Source organism: Cynocephalus volans, chromosome 9, assembly GCF_027409185.1.
Source record: "Cynocephalus volans isolate mCynVol1 chromosome 9, mCynVol1.pri, whole genome shotgun sequence".
In the NCBI taxonomy this organism is placed as follows: domain Eukaryota; kingdom Metazoa; phylum Chordata; class Mammalia; order Dermoptera; family Cynocephalidae; genus Cynocephalus; species Cynocephalus volans.
The window spans coordinates 4,468,626-4,485,000 of NC_084468.1; the positions used below are offsets into that span (position 1 = coordinate 4,468,626).

General features: G+C 50.5%; 1 protein-coding gene across 3 annotated transcripts in view; it reads right to left on the reverse strand.

Annotated features, from left to right (window-relative positions):
* SORCS2 (sortilin related VPS10 domain containing receptor 2) overlaps positions 1-16,375 on the reverse strand; it is a 502,479-nt gene that overhangs the window by 53,728 nt on the left and 432,376 nt on the right. For all 3 annotated transcript variants that reach the window (XM_063107926.1, XM_063107927.1, XM_063107929.1), the window contains 2 exons: positions 13,014-13,103; positions 4,854-5,033 (listed from right to left, as the gene is read on the reverse strand). In XM_063107926.1, the coding sequence (XP_062963996.1) occupies positions 4,854-5,033; positions 13,014-13,103 (270 nt within the window). The remainder of the gene's footprint in view (positions 1-4,853; positions 5,034-13,013; positions 13,104-16,375) is intronic.

The following is a 16,375-nucleotide window of genomic DNA, read 5'->3' on the forward strand; positions in this document are numbered from 1 at the left end:
CACATTTATAGGTATTTGTTGCAGCAGCACCTCACTGCCAAAAATCTATATTAGTTTTCTACTGCTGCTGTAATAAATCATCACCAACTCAGTAGCTTAAAACAACACACATTTATTCGCTCATAGTTCTATAGAATTTGACATGTGTCTCACTAGATAAAAATCAAAGTATCATCAGGGCTGGTTCCTTCCGGAGGCTCTAGAGGAGAATCCATCGTTTGCCTTGTCTAGCTTCTGGAGCAGCCCTCATTCCTTGGCCCATGGCCCCTTCCACTCTCTTCACATCTCCCTCTGACTCCCTCTTTTGCTTTTAAAGACCATTGGATTACATTGGGCCCACCCAAATCACCCAGGATAAATTTTCCATCTTAAGGTCCTTCATCACATCTGCAGAGTCCCCTTTGCCATGTGAGGTGACATACACAGGTTCTGGGGATTAGGACATGGACGTCTTTCAGGGGCATTATTCTGACTCCCACAGATGGATGTAGGAAGTTCAAGTTATCCATCAGCCCTAGGCTCTGTGAGAACCAGGTGTTGAGTTCATGGGATGGGTACAGGGCAGCAGGGCTGGGCTCTTTCCCTTGGGACACACCAGGCCTTATTGACATGGGCAGGTGAGTTAGAAGCCATGAGGTTCATACCATATATTTCCTCCTGGCTTTTCAAAGAAGCTCTGTATGCATGGCAAATTCATGCACAGACTGTGCTGTGGGCCTGTGTCTGCTCTGTCATCTGTGTAGGACACTGCTGTCTGGGGAGCCAGGCCTCATCTCTGCAGATGAAGCTTCAGGGATGGTCCTGCTGCGGTGACAGTCATAGAAGCTTGGAGGACCACATCCCCTTCTCTTACCCATGGTGACATCCCTCTGTCTCCTGCTCACTGAAGCACTGGGATGTGTAGAATCAAGCCTCCACACTCAATTACTGCGAACGGCATCCCTGACTTCTTAGAGAGAGTCAGCTTTTTAGTGAGAAATGGCACCTAGTCCAGGCCCTGCAGGGTCCCAGGGCTTCACATCACAGGAGCCTTGCATTCCCCAAGACTGCTCAATTTGCAGGGCACTGGAGCTGCCTGGGCTGGGAGAGGGCGGGGTGTGTGCAAGCGTGTGTCTGTGTAGAGGACAAGTGTGAGTATGTCAGTGAACGTATCCTAGGGAACATGTGTGTGAGCGTGTGTGTGTGGAGACAGGACAAGCGTGAGAGTCTGTGTGTGTCTGTCTGCTGGGTCCCTCTGTCCCAGACTATAGACCAGCCATAAACCCACAAATGACCATGCACAGCTTCTGCCAGCAGGGTCTGGAGGGAGCAGAACTTGCATTCCCTGTGCAGGTTGGGGATGCTCAGAAAGGCTTTGTGGCTCCCGAGCTGATAAAACCCCAACCAGCAGGCAGGAGAAGGGGACTTTGAGGGGCTTCTGCCCTGCCCAGTGCTTGGTCACAATGCCTCCCCCGATGTCCTTAAGGCAGACAGGATGCTGACTTCCAGTGACAGCTAGCTTTATCCGGTACTTGCTATTTTATATCTCAACTGGGTCTCCATGAAAACACTCAGCCATAAATAACCTGGATCCCCTGTGTCCCAGCGAGACCAGCAGATACAGGCTGCGTCTCGCCTGGGTGGGTCCGATCGGCTGTGCATCAGCTCCAAGCATCGCCATGGCTTTGCATAACTGCCCGCTTCATGGCTGTGTTCATTTCCTGGGGCACCTGTAACAAATGCCCACAAACCGGGTGGCTTAAAACAACAGAATTAATTCTCTTGGAGGCAGAAGTCCAAAATCCAGGTGTCAGCAGGGTTGCGCTCCCTCTGAGGCTCTGGGAGAGGGTCCTTCCTGTCTGTTCCAGCTCTTGGTGGCTCCAGGCCTTCCTTGGCTTGTGGCCCTATCGCTCCAGTCTCTGCCTCCGTCTCTGCACAGCCCTCTCTGTGCACCTGTGTCTCCTCTTCTGTCTGTTATAAGGACATTTGTTACTGGATTTAGAGCCCACCTGGATAATTTAGGATGATCTCACCTCGAGTCTATTACTTAATTACAGCTTCAAAGATCCCTTTTCCAAAATAAGGTCACACAGCAGCATCTGGGTATTAGGACGTGGGCAGATCTTCTGGGGGCCACCATTCAGCCACCACAATGGCTGTCTCCCAGCTGTGGTCAGGACTGCTCAGGCATAGGGGGCACGACTGTGGTATCCCGATCCCTCATTCCTAACCCAAGCTCCGGTCCAGAGAAGATCCCCAAAAAGGTTTGCTGTCTTTGCTCAACCTGAGTGTGCCCTGCAGAGGGATGTTCCTCCACCAGCCTTCCAAGGCAGAATTTGGTTGGCATCTGTAACAAAGCATTTTTCCTGGATGTGCCACTGGATAAACAATAACCGTGGCAGTAACTGCACCAGCCACATGCATGCAGTGGGCCTCATGTGCCAGTGCCGAGCCAGGCCTTCCCATGTGTGACCCCTGAGCCCAGAAAGAGCAAGGCCTGGGCAGACGAAGTTGAGTGCTCACTTGGTACCAGGCGCTGCTCCCCATGTTCAACAGGAACGATGTCCTTGAACCCCCACAGCAACCCTATGGGAAAGGAGCTACTGTCATCCCCATTTCATATGGGAAATGGAACCACAAAGAGGTCAAACAACCCACCTAAGGCCGGACAGAAAATATATACCAGAACACGGAATTGAACCCAGGCGGTCGGGCTCCAGATCTGTGCCTGTCACCACTATTGTGATTGCTGTTTGAGGGATTTCAGAGAAGCGAAGTCACTTGCAAGGACACCAGCTGGTGAGCAATGGATGCCACCTTGGAACTGACCACTACGAACCTCTTTGGGTTCCTTATTTCCTCTTGCCTGTGGCCTTGGTGCATGGGTTTGTGTTTGCTGTGCTTTGTATCGCCCCTGGCTCCCCAGCGGGCTCACTTCTGCTCAGCCTCAACTCAGTCTTTGCACCCCCTCCTCCAGGAAGCACTCCCTGACTGCTGCCCCAGGCTGCCAATCGCCCCTGCGCTGTGCTCCCAGGCGCTGGCATGCTGAGTGGGAACCTCTGTTGGGAGCCGGTCTTCCTGCTTCATGAGGGGTGGACAGCACCTGTCATATCCCTGCCTGTGTGCCAGGGGCGGGGCCCAGGGTGCGGTCTGCGGCAGGAGCATCACAGATACCCACAGACAGAACAGACCAGGGAACGTGCCCCGCCTGAGCTCCCGTCCTTGGTGCCCTTCCCGGCCCATCATCACTCAACCTCTGCCTTTCAGCCAGGTGGCAGCATGCAGCAGCCACAACAACACCTTCCAAAACCGGATCTGGGCCGTGCCCAGTCACCTCCTCAGACGTTCCTCAGGACAGGGCCTCGAGGGCTGCCCCAGGCAGGATCAAGGGGGGCCGCCTGCAGGGTGGCTTCCAGCTAATGGCAAGGGGCCGCGGGCCGTGTGTGTCCATATCGCCCAGCTCGGGAAGTAGGCCCTGACAGATGGGCTCTCCTTGGAAACAAATGATTACATTCATTACTTTCCTAGGGACAGTGGTTCCAGTCACTGTTGACAGCCGAGAGATGAATGCTGAAGCCTTGCTGGCCATTCTATCTGGGAGGTCGCCTCCCTCTCATGAGCCTAAACTTGACTGTCTGCCCAGGGCTCTACCCGCTGCCGATGCAACACTGTCCACAGCTGCTGTGGCCAGTGCGGGACCCGCCGTGCCCCCATCCAGCACTTACCACCAAGATGCGCTACACCACTCGTGGTGTCCCTGCTGACTTCCCAAGGGCAGGGCATGAGAGGAGCCTGGGGGTGTGACTGAGAGGGACCCCAGGAGGACAGGGCCCAGCTCGGAGCAGACAGACCGGGCTGGGTCTGCATGTCCCACTCGCGTTGGCTGGGCCTGTCTGGGCAGGCAGGCCGTTCGCCTTGGCTGAGCCCCAGTTTCCTGACCTGTCAATGGGCTGAGTGACCCCCTCCCTGGGTATGGTGTCGACAAGCACGGAGGACGGGCCTGCGAACAGCCTGGTCCAGGCAGGGTGCTATGGGTGTGTGACGGACGCATGTGGAATTCGAGCCTGAGACAAAGCCTGAGACAGTACCGTGCATGGGGCGTGTCACCCGCCAGAGAGCCCTGGGTCAGCGGCACACGCCAGAGTAGTGGCAGTTCCTGTGTGGGGCAGACAAGGGCGAGACCCCGGGGAGGGCAGATGTCAGTCCTGGGCAGGGAGGACAGGCTCCCATCCAAACTCAGGGACACCCCACCTGTGGAGGCCCCAGGCTCCATATCTGGTGAGAGGAGAGGCAGGAGGGAGAGTTGGTAAGGGGCTGAGGGAGAGGGACAGAGTGAGTCAGCGAGACAGACAGACAGACAGACAGACCTCATATGCACAGACAGAGGGAAAGGCACTGGGGTCAGAGAGAGACAGAGACACTCAGACAGGAGCCCCAGGGTCTGAGGGAGAGCAGCCGAGGCCCTCAGGCCAAACCCCGGCGAGGGCTGTTCCTGCCGCCAGGTTTCGTGCAGCCGGAGCTGGGCATGGCTTCGTGGATGATCTCGCAGCGGGGGTGACGGCCGGGAGCGCTAACGTTCAACCCAACCCGGTGAACTGTTATCCACACCCCCCGAAGAATTCTATTCTTCTCACTACAAAAAATTGTATTCAATGATTGTTATATTTTGAATTCGGTCAAAAAGATCATGTTTTCTCTCTTGCTCTAAAAGTACCTACATCACATCCTCTCGGACTGCAAAGCCTAAATTATTTGGCCCTTTTCAGAAGATGTTTGCAGACCCCTAAGATAAAGCATTAGTAATAGGAGGGGATGGGAAAGAAGGAGATGGAGAGAGGGGAGGGTGCCCCCACCCCTGCCCCACCCAGACCCACCTCGAGGACATCGATGACCACAGTCTCCTCGGCCTGCCGCGAGCTGCGCACGTTCTCCAGCACCAGCGTGTAGCGCTCCCCACGCGGGTCGGACTGGTACAGGTTGTAGGTGTCTGCCTGGTACCACTCCTGCACTGCCACGAACACCTGGTTCTCATCCGTGCTGATGATCTGCAGGTCCTAGGGGGACACAGGGGGTGGGGGGTGGGGTCACAGTTGCGTGGGGCAGGGAGATGGCATGGGCTCCCTGGGCATCAGGCTGCCCTAGATTTGCATCCTCTCTCTCCCTCCTGCTCTGTGGCCTTAGACAAGTCCCTTACCTCCCTGGGCTTCCATCTTCACATCTCTAAAATGGGGGTGACTCTCGGACCCTCCATGCGGGTTGTGGGAAGGGGGCCCAGGGACGCCACCTCCTCGTCCAGACCACCCATCAGGCAGTCCATCGTTAAGGCATTGGTTGGGGAGTCCTTCCTCCATGCCCCCAGATCTCCAGAATGACTCTGGGAGTGCGAGGCAGGGGCTCCTCCCCCCACCTCCCATCCAGAGGATCAGGTGCGTCTGCTGTCCATTCATTCATTCAACACATCGGCATCAAGCACCTACTTCATGCCAGACACTGTTCGAGGCACTGGGGTGCAGAACCACTGTGTCCCTGCACTGAGGAACGTGCATCAGGTGGGAGGAATTCATGGGTCCATCCACTCGGGCTTCCTGTCTTAGGGTGTTTCCACCACCCTGACACGGCACAAACAGGGAGGCAGCCCCGAGCAGGCTCGGCACAGTGGTCCCAGGGCTCAGTTCCAGATTTTACAATTCAGAAGAGAATCAAACCCAATCAGTCAAAAGAGAAAATCCGATCTAACCTTGCTGCCTTGTTTTTCTTTTCTCTCCCAGCCAGTGCCCGACGCTGTGTGGGAACCTCATGAAAAGACGTCTGAGCAGGCCCATTCCAAAACCACAATGTGCCTTTATTCTCCAGCCTCTATTACTTTACGTGCTATCACTCCGGAACTTTTATTGCCCTTCTCACAATACAGCTGCCAAGACACAGGATCTGCAGACAGACGGTGGAGGCGGGCAAGGCGGCCCTACCCGCCTGCCGCGCTGCATGGCAGGTGCAGTCGGGGTGCGCCTTGCTTTACATTTCCTCAGCGATGCTGGGGCAGAGGGAGGGTAACGCTTTTTCTGAGTAATAACAGATTGAGTCTCTATTCCGTGCAGTCGAGCATGGCTTTCAGTGGAGGGTGAAGAAGCAGCTGCTGGGGCAGGTCACTCAGGGCCAGCCTGGACCCCTGAACCAGCCAAGGCCTGGCCCCTTCCCCTCCCCACCCTGCCTGTCCCCTGCACTGTGCGTCCAAAAGGGGCTTTGCAGGAAAAGGGATGCGGTGTTGTGAAGTACCTACCATGCATCCCACAAGCAGGGAGGGCCCCCAGCAGCATGAGCTGAGCCCTGTGCCCATGGACATGAATCTAACACAGAAGGACATGCCCGAGGGAGGACTACAGCAGAGGGAACCAGGGCCTGGCGTTCCCGTCTGTGAAATGCAGCCACAGCCCCACTGGAGTGTCCATGGAGCGTGTGTGGTGCCCAGCATGGGACAGGCTTGGTGCTGCCCTTCTCTCTCGCCTTGCTCCCTCCCTCCCCCCTCACTCAGCACCACAGGCCAAGATGCACTCTGTGACATCGGGGTATCAGTCACCTTGCTGCCCCGCCAGGGGAGAGCTAGTCCCTTGGCTCATGCTGGGGTGGAGAATCAGATCCTGCAGTGAGATTGTCGGGCAGGAAATGAGGGTCCTTCACTTACTGCCTGAAGGGGTGGCCAGGGGGATGTGGTGATAATATGGGCGTTTGAGCTTGGGGGTGCCTGGCATTAACCACGTAGTCAGAATTCAATATTTACAGTGATTGCATGAATTCAGACTTTACCTCTTCTGTTCCTAGGGAAGTGTTTACATAACCTGGGTAAATGCAGTTTATAACTGTTTTCTACAATCTGGGAAACAAAAAAAGAATGTATAAGGACTTAAAAGAATGTAAATTTACCTGCAATGCTACCTCAGAGAGACCTGATATTGACATTTTAAAATGTTTACATTTGGGCTTTTTCCCAAGTGTGATTCATATATTTTTTTCATGGGTGGGTTATAGCATGCTCTTTCACATTATATGGGGAGCATTTTCCTCTGCCATTAAAATTATTTATAAACACCAATTTTAATGACTGCATGCTATTCCATTTTGTGTCCACAAAACTATATTTCACTGAACAGTTTCCCTACTGTAAATCTTGAGCATTTTCAACATTATTGTAAGACAGTAGTGAACTTTCCCAGACATAGATCTCTGCCTCCCTGGTTATTTCCTTAACATAAAATCCAAGAAGGGAAATTGCTGCATTGGAGATTAGGAACATTTTAAAAGTTCTTGTTACATGTGGTTAAATTGTTGTCCTGAAGGTTTGTATTAATTCCTTCCCTGCTAGCAGGGTTAGAAGGCACTCATGTAACATTATGTATCCAATATTGAGAATGGTCTTTTAAAAATCTTTGCTTATTAGAGAGTGATAGATAACACACAAATTTTGCTTAATGTTGCATTTACTTTATTCTTTACTTTTTGAGAAAGGATAGAAACAGGGACATTTGTTGACATCATTTTTAAACAAAGGACACAAAACACATTCACATATACCTATATGTATTTGTACATATTTGTATGGCCTGGAGAAATACATAGAAGGAAACACCAAAGTTGCTAATATTTGTTATCAGGTAGAATTAGGTTTGCTTATAAGTAAAAGAAACTAGAAAAACAAATGGTGATTTAAATAAGCTAGAAGATCATTTTTCTCACATGTAAAAGAAGTCCAGAGATAGGTAGTCTAGCGTGGAAGCTCTACAAAGACACACACCAGGGACAGAGGCTCCTTCTGGGTCACTCTCCACTGTCCCATAGTATGGCCCTTGTCCTCGTGGTCCAACATGAGTGCCAGTGCTCCAGCCATCACATTGACATGCCAGGCAGCAGGGTGCAGGGAGGAGGGAAGTAAGGAAGGAAAGGCTGGCCTTTAATAGAGGGCTCTGGAAGGCTCACAGGACCATTCTGCTAATATCTCATTGGCCAGATTTTAGAAGCATGGCCACATGTAGCTGCAAGAGAAGCTGGGAAATTCAATCTTTTAGCTGGAAAGCAACACACCAACTAAAATTGGGGGTCTGCTAAACTAAGATGAAGGGGCATAATGGGTACTGAGAAGCCTACAAGAGTTTCTACAGCAGTTACCTTGAAGAATGAGGAAGTGAGATTGTCAGGGAAGGGAGGAATGGAGAGACAAGAAGGTAGAAATGGTATATATAGCAACAAATGTCTGTATATGTGTGTGTGTGTATATATATACACAAACACCGCTTTTACGTGATGCCTCTCCATCTGTGTATATATATTGTTTGTATGTATATTAATTGTACTGTACATTATATTGTATTATATATATATAAAGATACATACATATGGATATACATGTGTATGACTTCATTGGTTGTAGTGAATGCATTTTTTAAAAGAAGTTTTGGAAAAATTTTAAAACATTTTTAATAGGCATGATAGGGGAAATTTCTCCATAGATGTTTATAAAAAATTTATGGAACAGTCTGATAAACCAACACCTTCATGAGATTCTTTCAGCATTTTGAATATATCAACTCATTGCCTTCATGCCTCCAAGACTCCTGATGAGAAATCTCTGATGAATCTTACTGAGGATTGCTTGTATAGGATGAAACACTTCTCTCTTGCTGTTTGCAAGATTCTCTGTCTTTGTCTTTTGACAGTTTGATTATAATGTGTCTTGAAGTGGGTCTCTTTGTGTTTATTAAACTTGGAGTTTTTTGAGTTTTTAGGTATTTATATTCATGTCTTTCATCAATTTTGGGAAGTTTTTGGCCATTATTTCTTCAGTTAATCTCTCCTCCCCTTTCTCTCTCTCTCTCTCTTCTCCTTCTGGGTCTCCCACATGCATGTATTGATCCATTTGATAGTGTCCAAAGGTCCCTTAGATTGTGTTCACGTTTCTTCAATCTTTTTTTTTTTCTGTTCCTTATTTCAATTGTCCTTTCTTCAAGCTCTCTGATTCTTTCCTCTGCCTGCCAAGATCTGCTTTTGAATCCCTCTAGTGGCTTTTTCTTTTCAATTATTCTTACATAGCTCCAAAGTTTCTTTTTGGTTCTTTTTCATGTTTTCCATCTCTTTATGGATATTTTCATTTTGTTCGCACATTGTTTTCTTGATTTTTCTTCATGCTTTCCTTTAGTTCTTAGAGCATCTTTAAGCCAGTTGTATTAAAATCTTTGTCTAGTAGATCTGCCAACTGGTCTTTCTCAGAAATGGTTTCTATTGGTATATTTTTTCCTGTTTCTTTGGCTGCCTTGTAATTTTTGTTGTTGTTTTTGTTGAAAACTGGAAATTTGAACCTAGTAATAGGGTAACTTTGGAAATTAGACTGTCTCTCTTCTGCAGAGCTTTTTGTTTTGTTTTTGATTGTTATAGGCTGCCTCTGTTACCAAGGATCAGTTTGACATGTACAATTAAGGTCTTCTCAGGTCTTTTCGGATACCATACTTTTCCCTGGGCATGTGTGTTGACTTTCTATATTCTGCTATATATGTAGTTGCTTTTGAATGTCCTAGTCCTTAAATGTCTGGCTTCCAAAAGGGGAAAAGGGGGAAAGTAAAAGGGCTCTTTAAATCCCCTGGAAGCCACTTCAGCTGGTGGTGGTTACAACAATGGCTGTCTACCTGGGTGTCTGCAACTCCATGATCAGAAGCAGTCAACAATCAGAGCACAGATCCCAGTATTTGAAGGATAAGGTACTTATTGCCCCACCCTTGTTCCTTCAAGCTGTGTGCATGCTGTTCCAGGTACTCATGCACATTTGCCTGTCATGGGGCTGGGGTGGGGGGGGAGTAGCAGTTGTCAGGATAAGAGCTGAAGTTGTCAAAATTAAACTTGGTATACTGTCCAAGCCTTCCCCTCAAAGCTGCAGGCCTTCAAATAGACTCCAGAGTTCCAAAATAGTTACATCAGACAGATACTGCCCACACAATTGCTGTCTAGGTGGGGAGATGGATTCCTGGTGTGCTCTGCTCTGCCATCTTCCCTGATGTCCCTTCCTCCTTTATTTGTATATTTTAAGAATTTTATTCTACTTTACAGAAATTTATTACAAATACAGGAACATTGTACTTTGAAGTAAACTTGCATTTACCTTACTCTTATGAATGTTTTTATATAAGTGATAGTTATTTTGATTTTTCTCTTCTTTTGTCTGTTTATAGTCTTGGCCTGTTTTTCTGTTCTTGGGTTGTTTTTTTTTTTTCCATTAGGGAACTTGAGGTTTTGTTTTGTTTTGTCTTTTAATTATTACAAGTAAGCAATTCAAGTAAAATATATTGACAAATATAATAAAAACTGTTCATCTTTTATAGTTTTCACAGACAGGTAAATTAAAACAGCATAATAGTACCATTTGTAGCCTTTAATGTAGAAGGAAAGTAGAAAAAAATGATAAAATGCAAAATTTGGCAATGCAGTGTTGAAAGTGGTCTATTATAACTGTTGGTGGCTGGGTGGACCTCTTATAGAAAGCCACTAAGCTACATAAATATTTATATCCTTTGTCCAGAAGTTCTTCTTGGACTTTAAGCTGAGAAAACTCAAAAGAAATACCTGCAGGCACAAATATATTCATTGCAGCACTGTTTATAATTACAAAAAATGGAAACAGCCCAAATGTCCAAATAGCAAGAATCTGGCTTAGTCAAACAAGGTACTGTCTTCTTAACTGAAAGTTTTGCAGTCATTTAAAGTCAGTGTCATGTATTATTCTAGAAAAACCCTCATGATACAAGGTCATGTGGAGCAGGCTGTAGGCCCAGAGCCTGTTGTGACTCAGCTCCATAAAAGTCACTTTGGCATCTGGCCAAGGACTACGGGGTGGGGAACCAAAAGAGACCCGGTAAACGGGAGAGGGAGGTTTGCAAGTGAGTCCCCCTCTGCTCTGATTTCTATTGTTTTCATCATATTACTCAGGCAACTAAAAAAAGAAAAAGAAAAAAAGATGGGGGTGGTTTGGGGGAAGAAAACAGGCAAAGGTTGCAAATTTACCATAAAACAACAAAATCTGATTAGGAAATTCAATTAGCCAGTTCTACAAGATGTTGGTGGGAAACCCTGGTTCGGGCTGCTCTCCTGAACTGGGTAAACTCAGCTGGCTGGCTGGCTGGACAAAGTTCACAGTGACACGAGATGTGGTCTTGAAGACCCTGCAGGGCTCTGGGGGCCGTGTTCCCCGGAAAGTAACCTGACTCTGGCTCCTGGGCACTGTCCCCCAAGCAAGGACGCCGAATGCCTCAGCAAATGCCTCCTGCTCTGAATGGGTCCCTTGTCCTTCCTTGAAACTGAATGACATGAGGCCGTGTATGTGTCTTTCATTTCTGTCACCCAGGTACAATGTTGGGCTGTACCTTTTAGTAGAGCCTCACGATTCTTTTCAATGACCTCCAATTTCCATAGAAATGGGGGAAGATGGAAACTAGTGTGAAATGCACACTGTCAAGTCTCCCTGCAAATGTCACTGAAGATTTTGAGAAACACACACTGTGAGGTCACATCTGCAGATGAGGAAGAGAACACCAAGATCCAGGGAGGTACAATCGTCACTCACGGTCACAGAGGTCATGACTCGTGAATGCAGCCTGCCAAGAACACCCTTGGAAACAGCCTGATTGATGCTCCAGATACCCGCAGCCCCCAACACCAGAGGGGAGCAGGGAGGGACCCAGGCATGGGCCTAACTCCCAGCTGTGTACCTCCCTCCTCAACAACAGGACCAAGGGCCCAAGACACAGGGCGCTTCTGCTGCTGCAGCCCCCCAGACCACTGCCCCCAGACATCCTGGAAAAGCCTCTCACATGCTAAAAAGTCCCTCACCTCCCAGAGATGCCAACTGCCTTTGCCTGAAATGAAATCATTAGATTTTCATTTACTTATTCAGCCAAGCCTGGAGTTAATCTATTAAGCTTACTCCTTTTTTTCTTTCCATTTATTTTCTTTTTTGAAAGGGAAGTTTTAGGGCCGGCCCGTGGCTCTCTTGGGAGACTGTGGTGCTGATAACACCAAGGCCATGGGTTCAGATCCTATATAGGGATGGCCGGTTGGCTCACTTCGGAGAGCATGGTGCTGACAACACCAAGTCAAGGGTTAAGATCCCCTTATCGGTCATCTTTTAAAAAAAAGAACGAGAAGTTTTAAAAAGGCCTCATGGACTTTTTCCATTTCTAGCTCAGGAGAGGACTGACAGTGCCCGGAGCATTAGCTCATGTGCCCAAGGACGCTACAGCAATTGCAGCCCCAGCCTGGAGGCCAGAGCAGCTCTCTCCTCTCTTGCCCTCACTCTCTGCCTCAGGGCCTTTGCACGGGCGCTGCCCTCCCCCTGCATTGCTGTCTCCCCTGCTCTCCCCAGAGCTACTAGATTCCCAGCCTTTGGGCTTTGGATGAAATGTCCCCTCAAGTGGGGCCTTCCCTGGCTGCCCCCCGCCACGTGCACACACCCTCCATGACTCTCTGTCTCTGCCTCGTGTTCCCTTCACAGTACAAATCACAGCTGACACCTATGTTACACATTTGTCTGTTTTCTTGATCTTCTGCCTGTTCCCTGTCTGAAAACTCCCCAAGAACAGGAACCTGGGCATCTGATTCACAGCTGTGGCATCACCTCCTGGCATAATTCCTGGCTTATATTTGGAGCTCAATAAACAGGTGTGGAGGAAGGGAGGCTCTGTCTGTGTTTCTAAATTACACACATGGGACAGAGATCTGGAAAGCATCTCGTCCAAATGTCCTACATGAGGCTGGGCTCCGACGCACCCAGACCTGGGTCTGAGACGGCTTTTTTTTTTTATGACTAGCTGCGTGACCTCACACAGGTTATTCAGCCTCTCTTAACTTGCGTCGCGTCCTCCGCAAAACGGGAATAACTGCCAGCAGGTGGGCACAATGGAGGTAGGTCTGAGGCAGGGCCGGGGACAGGGCTTGGGCAGCCCCCGAGTCAGTGCAGGCCCGGGATCTGGTGTAGGGCCAGGTGGAAGGGGAACCACTCTTACCTTTGGCAGTGCATACTTCGGCAGCTTCATCAGGACAAATTCACCACGACGATAAGAGACATAGTACTTGGTCCGGTTTGTTGAGGTTGCCTAACAGGAGGAAAGAAACCCATTTTTAAGGGGCTTGATTTCCTGTCAAGCCAAATTCTCTTGAATAAGAAACTACACATTGTATTTGCCTGGTGAAAATGCCCTTTTACTTTGCGTATAGCTGTTCCAACTGAAATGGACAGACTCCTGTTCATCCTTCAAAGCCCCACACCGAATGCCCCTCCTCAGGGAAGTCTTCCTCTGCTCCCCTCAGTTAGAACTAACCTTTTCCCCACGCTCTCTCAGCACCACGTTTCCTGCACCTGAGTTAAGGAACACAGTGGAGAAAGCTCCATTTTCCAGAACTTCTCTTAAAGAGAGTACACTGGTGAGCCAGGTGGAGGGGGAGACAGGTCGAAGGTAAGCTCAGGTCACAAAAGGTGACCACCCAACCACGAGGCATGAAAAACAAAGCAAGAGGCAATAGTTCCCGAGCCCTGTCAATGTGGTGGCACCGTCCCGAGTGCTTTACCTGGGCAGCCCATTGATCCCACAACAACAGCCCCGTGAGCTGTGGTCATTTCCATATTATAGAAGAGGAAACCAAGGCACAGGGATTGAGTGACTTGTCTACCACACAGGCAACAGAAGAGCCAGGAAAAGAGACATCTGCTTTCTTGGGCAGGACGAGGAGGGAGCGAGGGGAAGAGGACGAGGAGGGGCACAAGAGGAAGGAGAGGGTGGCAGTTCCCATGGGGACAGTCTCCTGGAACCCTAAGTTTCACTGCATGTGTGCATGTGGATGTGAGGGAGCTGTGCCCGTGTGCGTTTCATGTGGGCACGTGTGCATCTCGTGTGTGCACAGGTATGTGCTCCCTGCATGTGCACCATGTGGCCCATGCACATGTGTGCATGTGTGAGCGTGCATCCCACGTGTGTGGGTGTGTCCTGTGTGTGTGCATGTGTGTAAGAGTGTGTGAATTTGTGCATACATGACAACACGGTGCAGTGCTTGAGAGCACAGCCATTGCGTGCATTCACATTCCAGCTCCAGCACCTGTCAGCCATGTGCCTTGTGGGAGCTGCAGAACCTTTCTGACAACAATATCAGAGGCTGCCTGAGGGGGCAGTTGTGGGGACTCATGTCTAAAGCATCTGGGGCAGTGTGTGGCTCTGTAGGAATCATGAAGGTGTTGGATGTTGTTATTGCTGCAAATCAACAAATACACAGTGACCCCTTCCAACAGGCCAGCAGTGTGCAAGGCCTCACGACCACAGTGATGACAAAACCTCCCTAGACTAGTCTGTCTGCGAAGGCAGGGCCTGTGAGGTCTTGTGGCGGTCCAGCCCACTGTGCCCCCTGCGTGGGGAGTGCTGTGATGCTGGAAGCCCAGAGGTCCAGGGAGCTCAAAGTAAGGGCGTCTGGGGTGAGGGAGGCCGGGCAGGCTTCCTGGAGGAGGTAGCGCTCTGCTCCCTCAGCAGGAAGAGCCACACAGCCAGAGACAGACTGCTTGCTTAACAGGTGGGGGATGTTGCCCAAAAGACTGTCTGTGAGAAGTCACTGCCCCTTCTCAGAGCCCCATCTGTCATCAGATATGCTCCAGGGGTGGGCAGGAGAAGGCAGGGCCAGGCTTTGCCAGCCTCCAGCACTCTAGAAGTCTGCATTCACCAGGGAGGGCACTGGGGAGCTATGGGCAGATGCCGAGCAGGTGAGGTCCCACTCCTGCCAGCTGGTGAAGACAGCGCAGCCTCTGTTGGGCACAGGTGGAGAATGAACCAGGCCTTCGAGCACTGTTGCCACCTCCCCATCTGCAGGCTACTGGGGGGTGCAGAGTTGGGTTTAGGTGAGTGCCCTGGAGGCCACTGTGCCCAAAGGAAAAGCAGAACCTCAGGGCTGTATCTGAAAGATGCGAATGTGACTTTTGCTGGTGAACAGAGCTAGGCAGGCCACCTACGTTGTCTTTTTATGCCATTGCCGCCTCCTCAGAATAACCCCATGGTGGGGAGAACTGACAGGCAGGAGCGAGTCAGAACGTTTCACGGAGCAGCTGGCCTCTCCAGAAGCGAGTGCAGAAAGGATCGTCAGTCCCACTGCGTAGAATAGCAAACAGAGGCTCAGAGGACCCACGGCTCTCGTCCAAAGCCATTCCGTGTACCATCAGGCTCACACACCCTGTGTGGTATGATGAAATACCCCCTCCGCAGCCCAGATCCCCTCTCCAAGGGACCTCCATCACCTTCCTGAGGGAGCAGCTTCAGCAGTGGGATGGTTGAGAACCACTTAGCACCTTGGCCCCAGGCTCTATGCACGGGATGCTTCTGTGCAACACCATGCTCTCATTTTTGTCTCTGTCTGTCACAGTCACAGAGTGGCTTTGTCTAATATTGGAGACAAGAGAAGGCTTGGTGTTGAGCTTCTGGCAGCTCCAGCCACACCAGGGTCGAGCGGGCAGCATACACTCTGGCCGTTGGGCCACTCTGCCCGTCTAGTTCCTATCCGATAACACCCAGCCAGAGCCAAGCCCAGCTTCCCTGAACCCTCCCCTACAGCCCCCCCACAGCCCAGACCCAACAGTCAGGCCTTTCTTCCTAAAACCCTCTCCCTGAGCTGCCCCAGGTTCCCAGGGTGCACATAGTAGTGACACAACCTGTGCAGCCACAGGGTGCTCCTGGCGTCTTGGGCTGCAGGGTGTTGACAGGCCAGACCATCACCATGGGATATGGTTCCCAAAAAGCTGACCCCGACTTTGCTCCAACACTCAGTGGATATCGGCAGGAACGCAATGCTAGGTGCTGGGAAACAGGTGGTCAGTACAGACCTAGTGCCCAGCCTCGGATGGCCTGGGTCTGGTGTAGGAACAAGAGGGGGAAGCAGCGAAGGATGACATGGGAGGCCTGGGCTGTGACCAAGGAGGGAGCAGGGCTGGGGGTGCTGTGTGGAGGCAGCCAGTGGGCCCGGAGTGGAGGCAGAGATCAGGGAAGACTTCCTGAAGGAGGTGGCGCGTGACGAGTCTTGGAGAAGGAGCAGGAATTGGCCGGTGAAGACGGGGGAGCAAATTCCAGGCACAGGAACAGCATATGCGAGCTCACAGAGGGGCATGGAAAGCCGTGGCTGGGCGTCCGCAGAGGACATGGAGACGGGCAGGGCTGGAAGTCAGGGCCGGCTCCGATGGGGGTGGGATGCCCCTGCCTGTCCCAGGCCCCTAACTCCAAGGTGGCCCGTGGCTCACGCTGAGTGTGGAGAGGGGAGCTGGGGAGACAAATCCTCTTGGAGACAGGACAAGGAGGAGGTTGGGGAGCATGGGGGATCTTCAGGGGAAGAAGACCCAGTG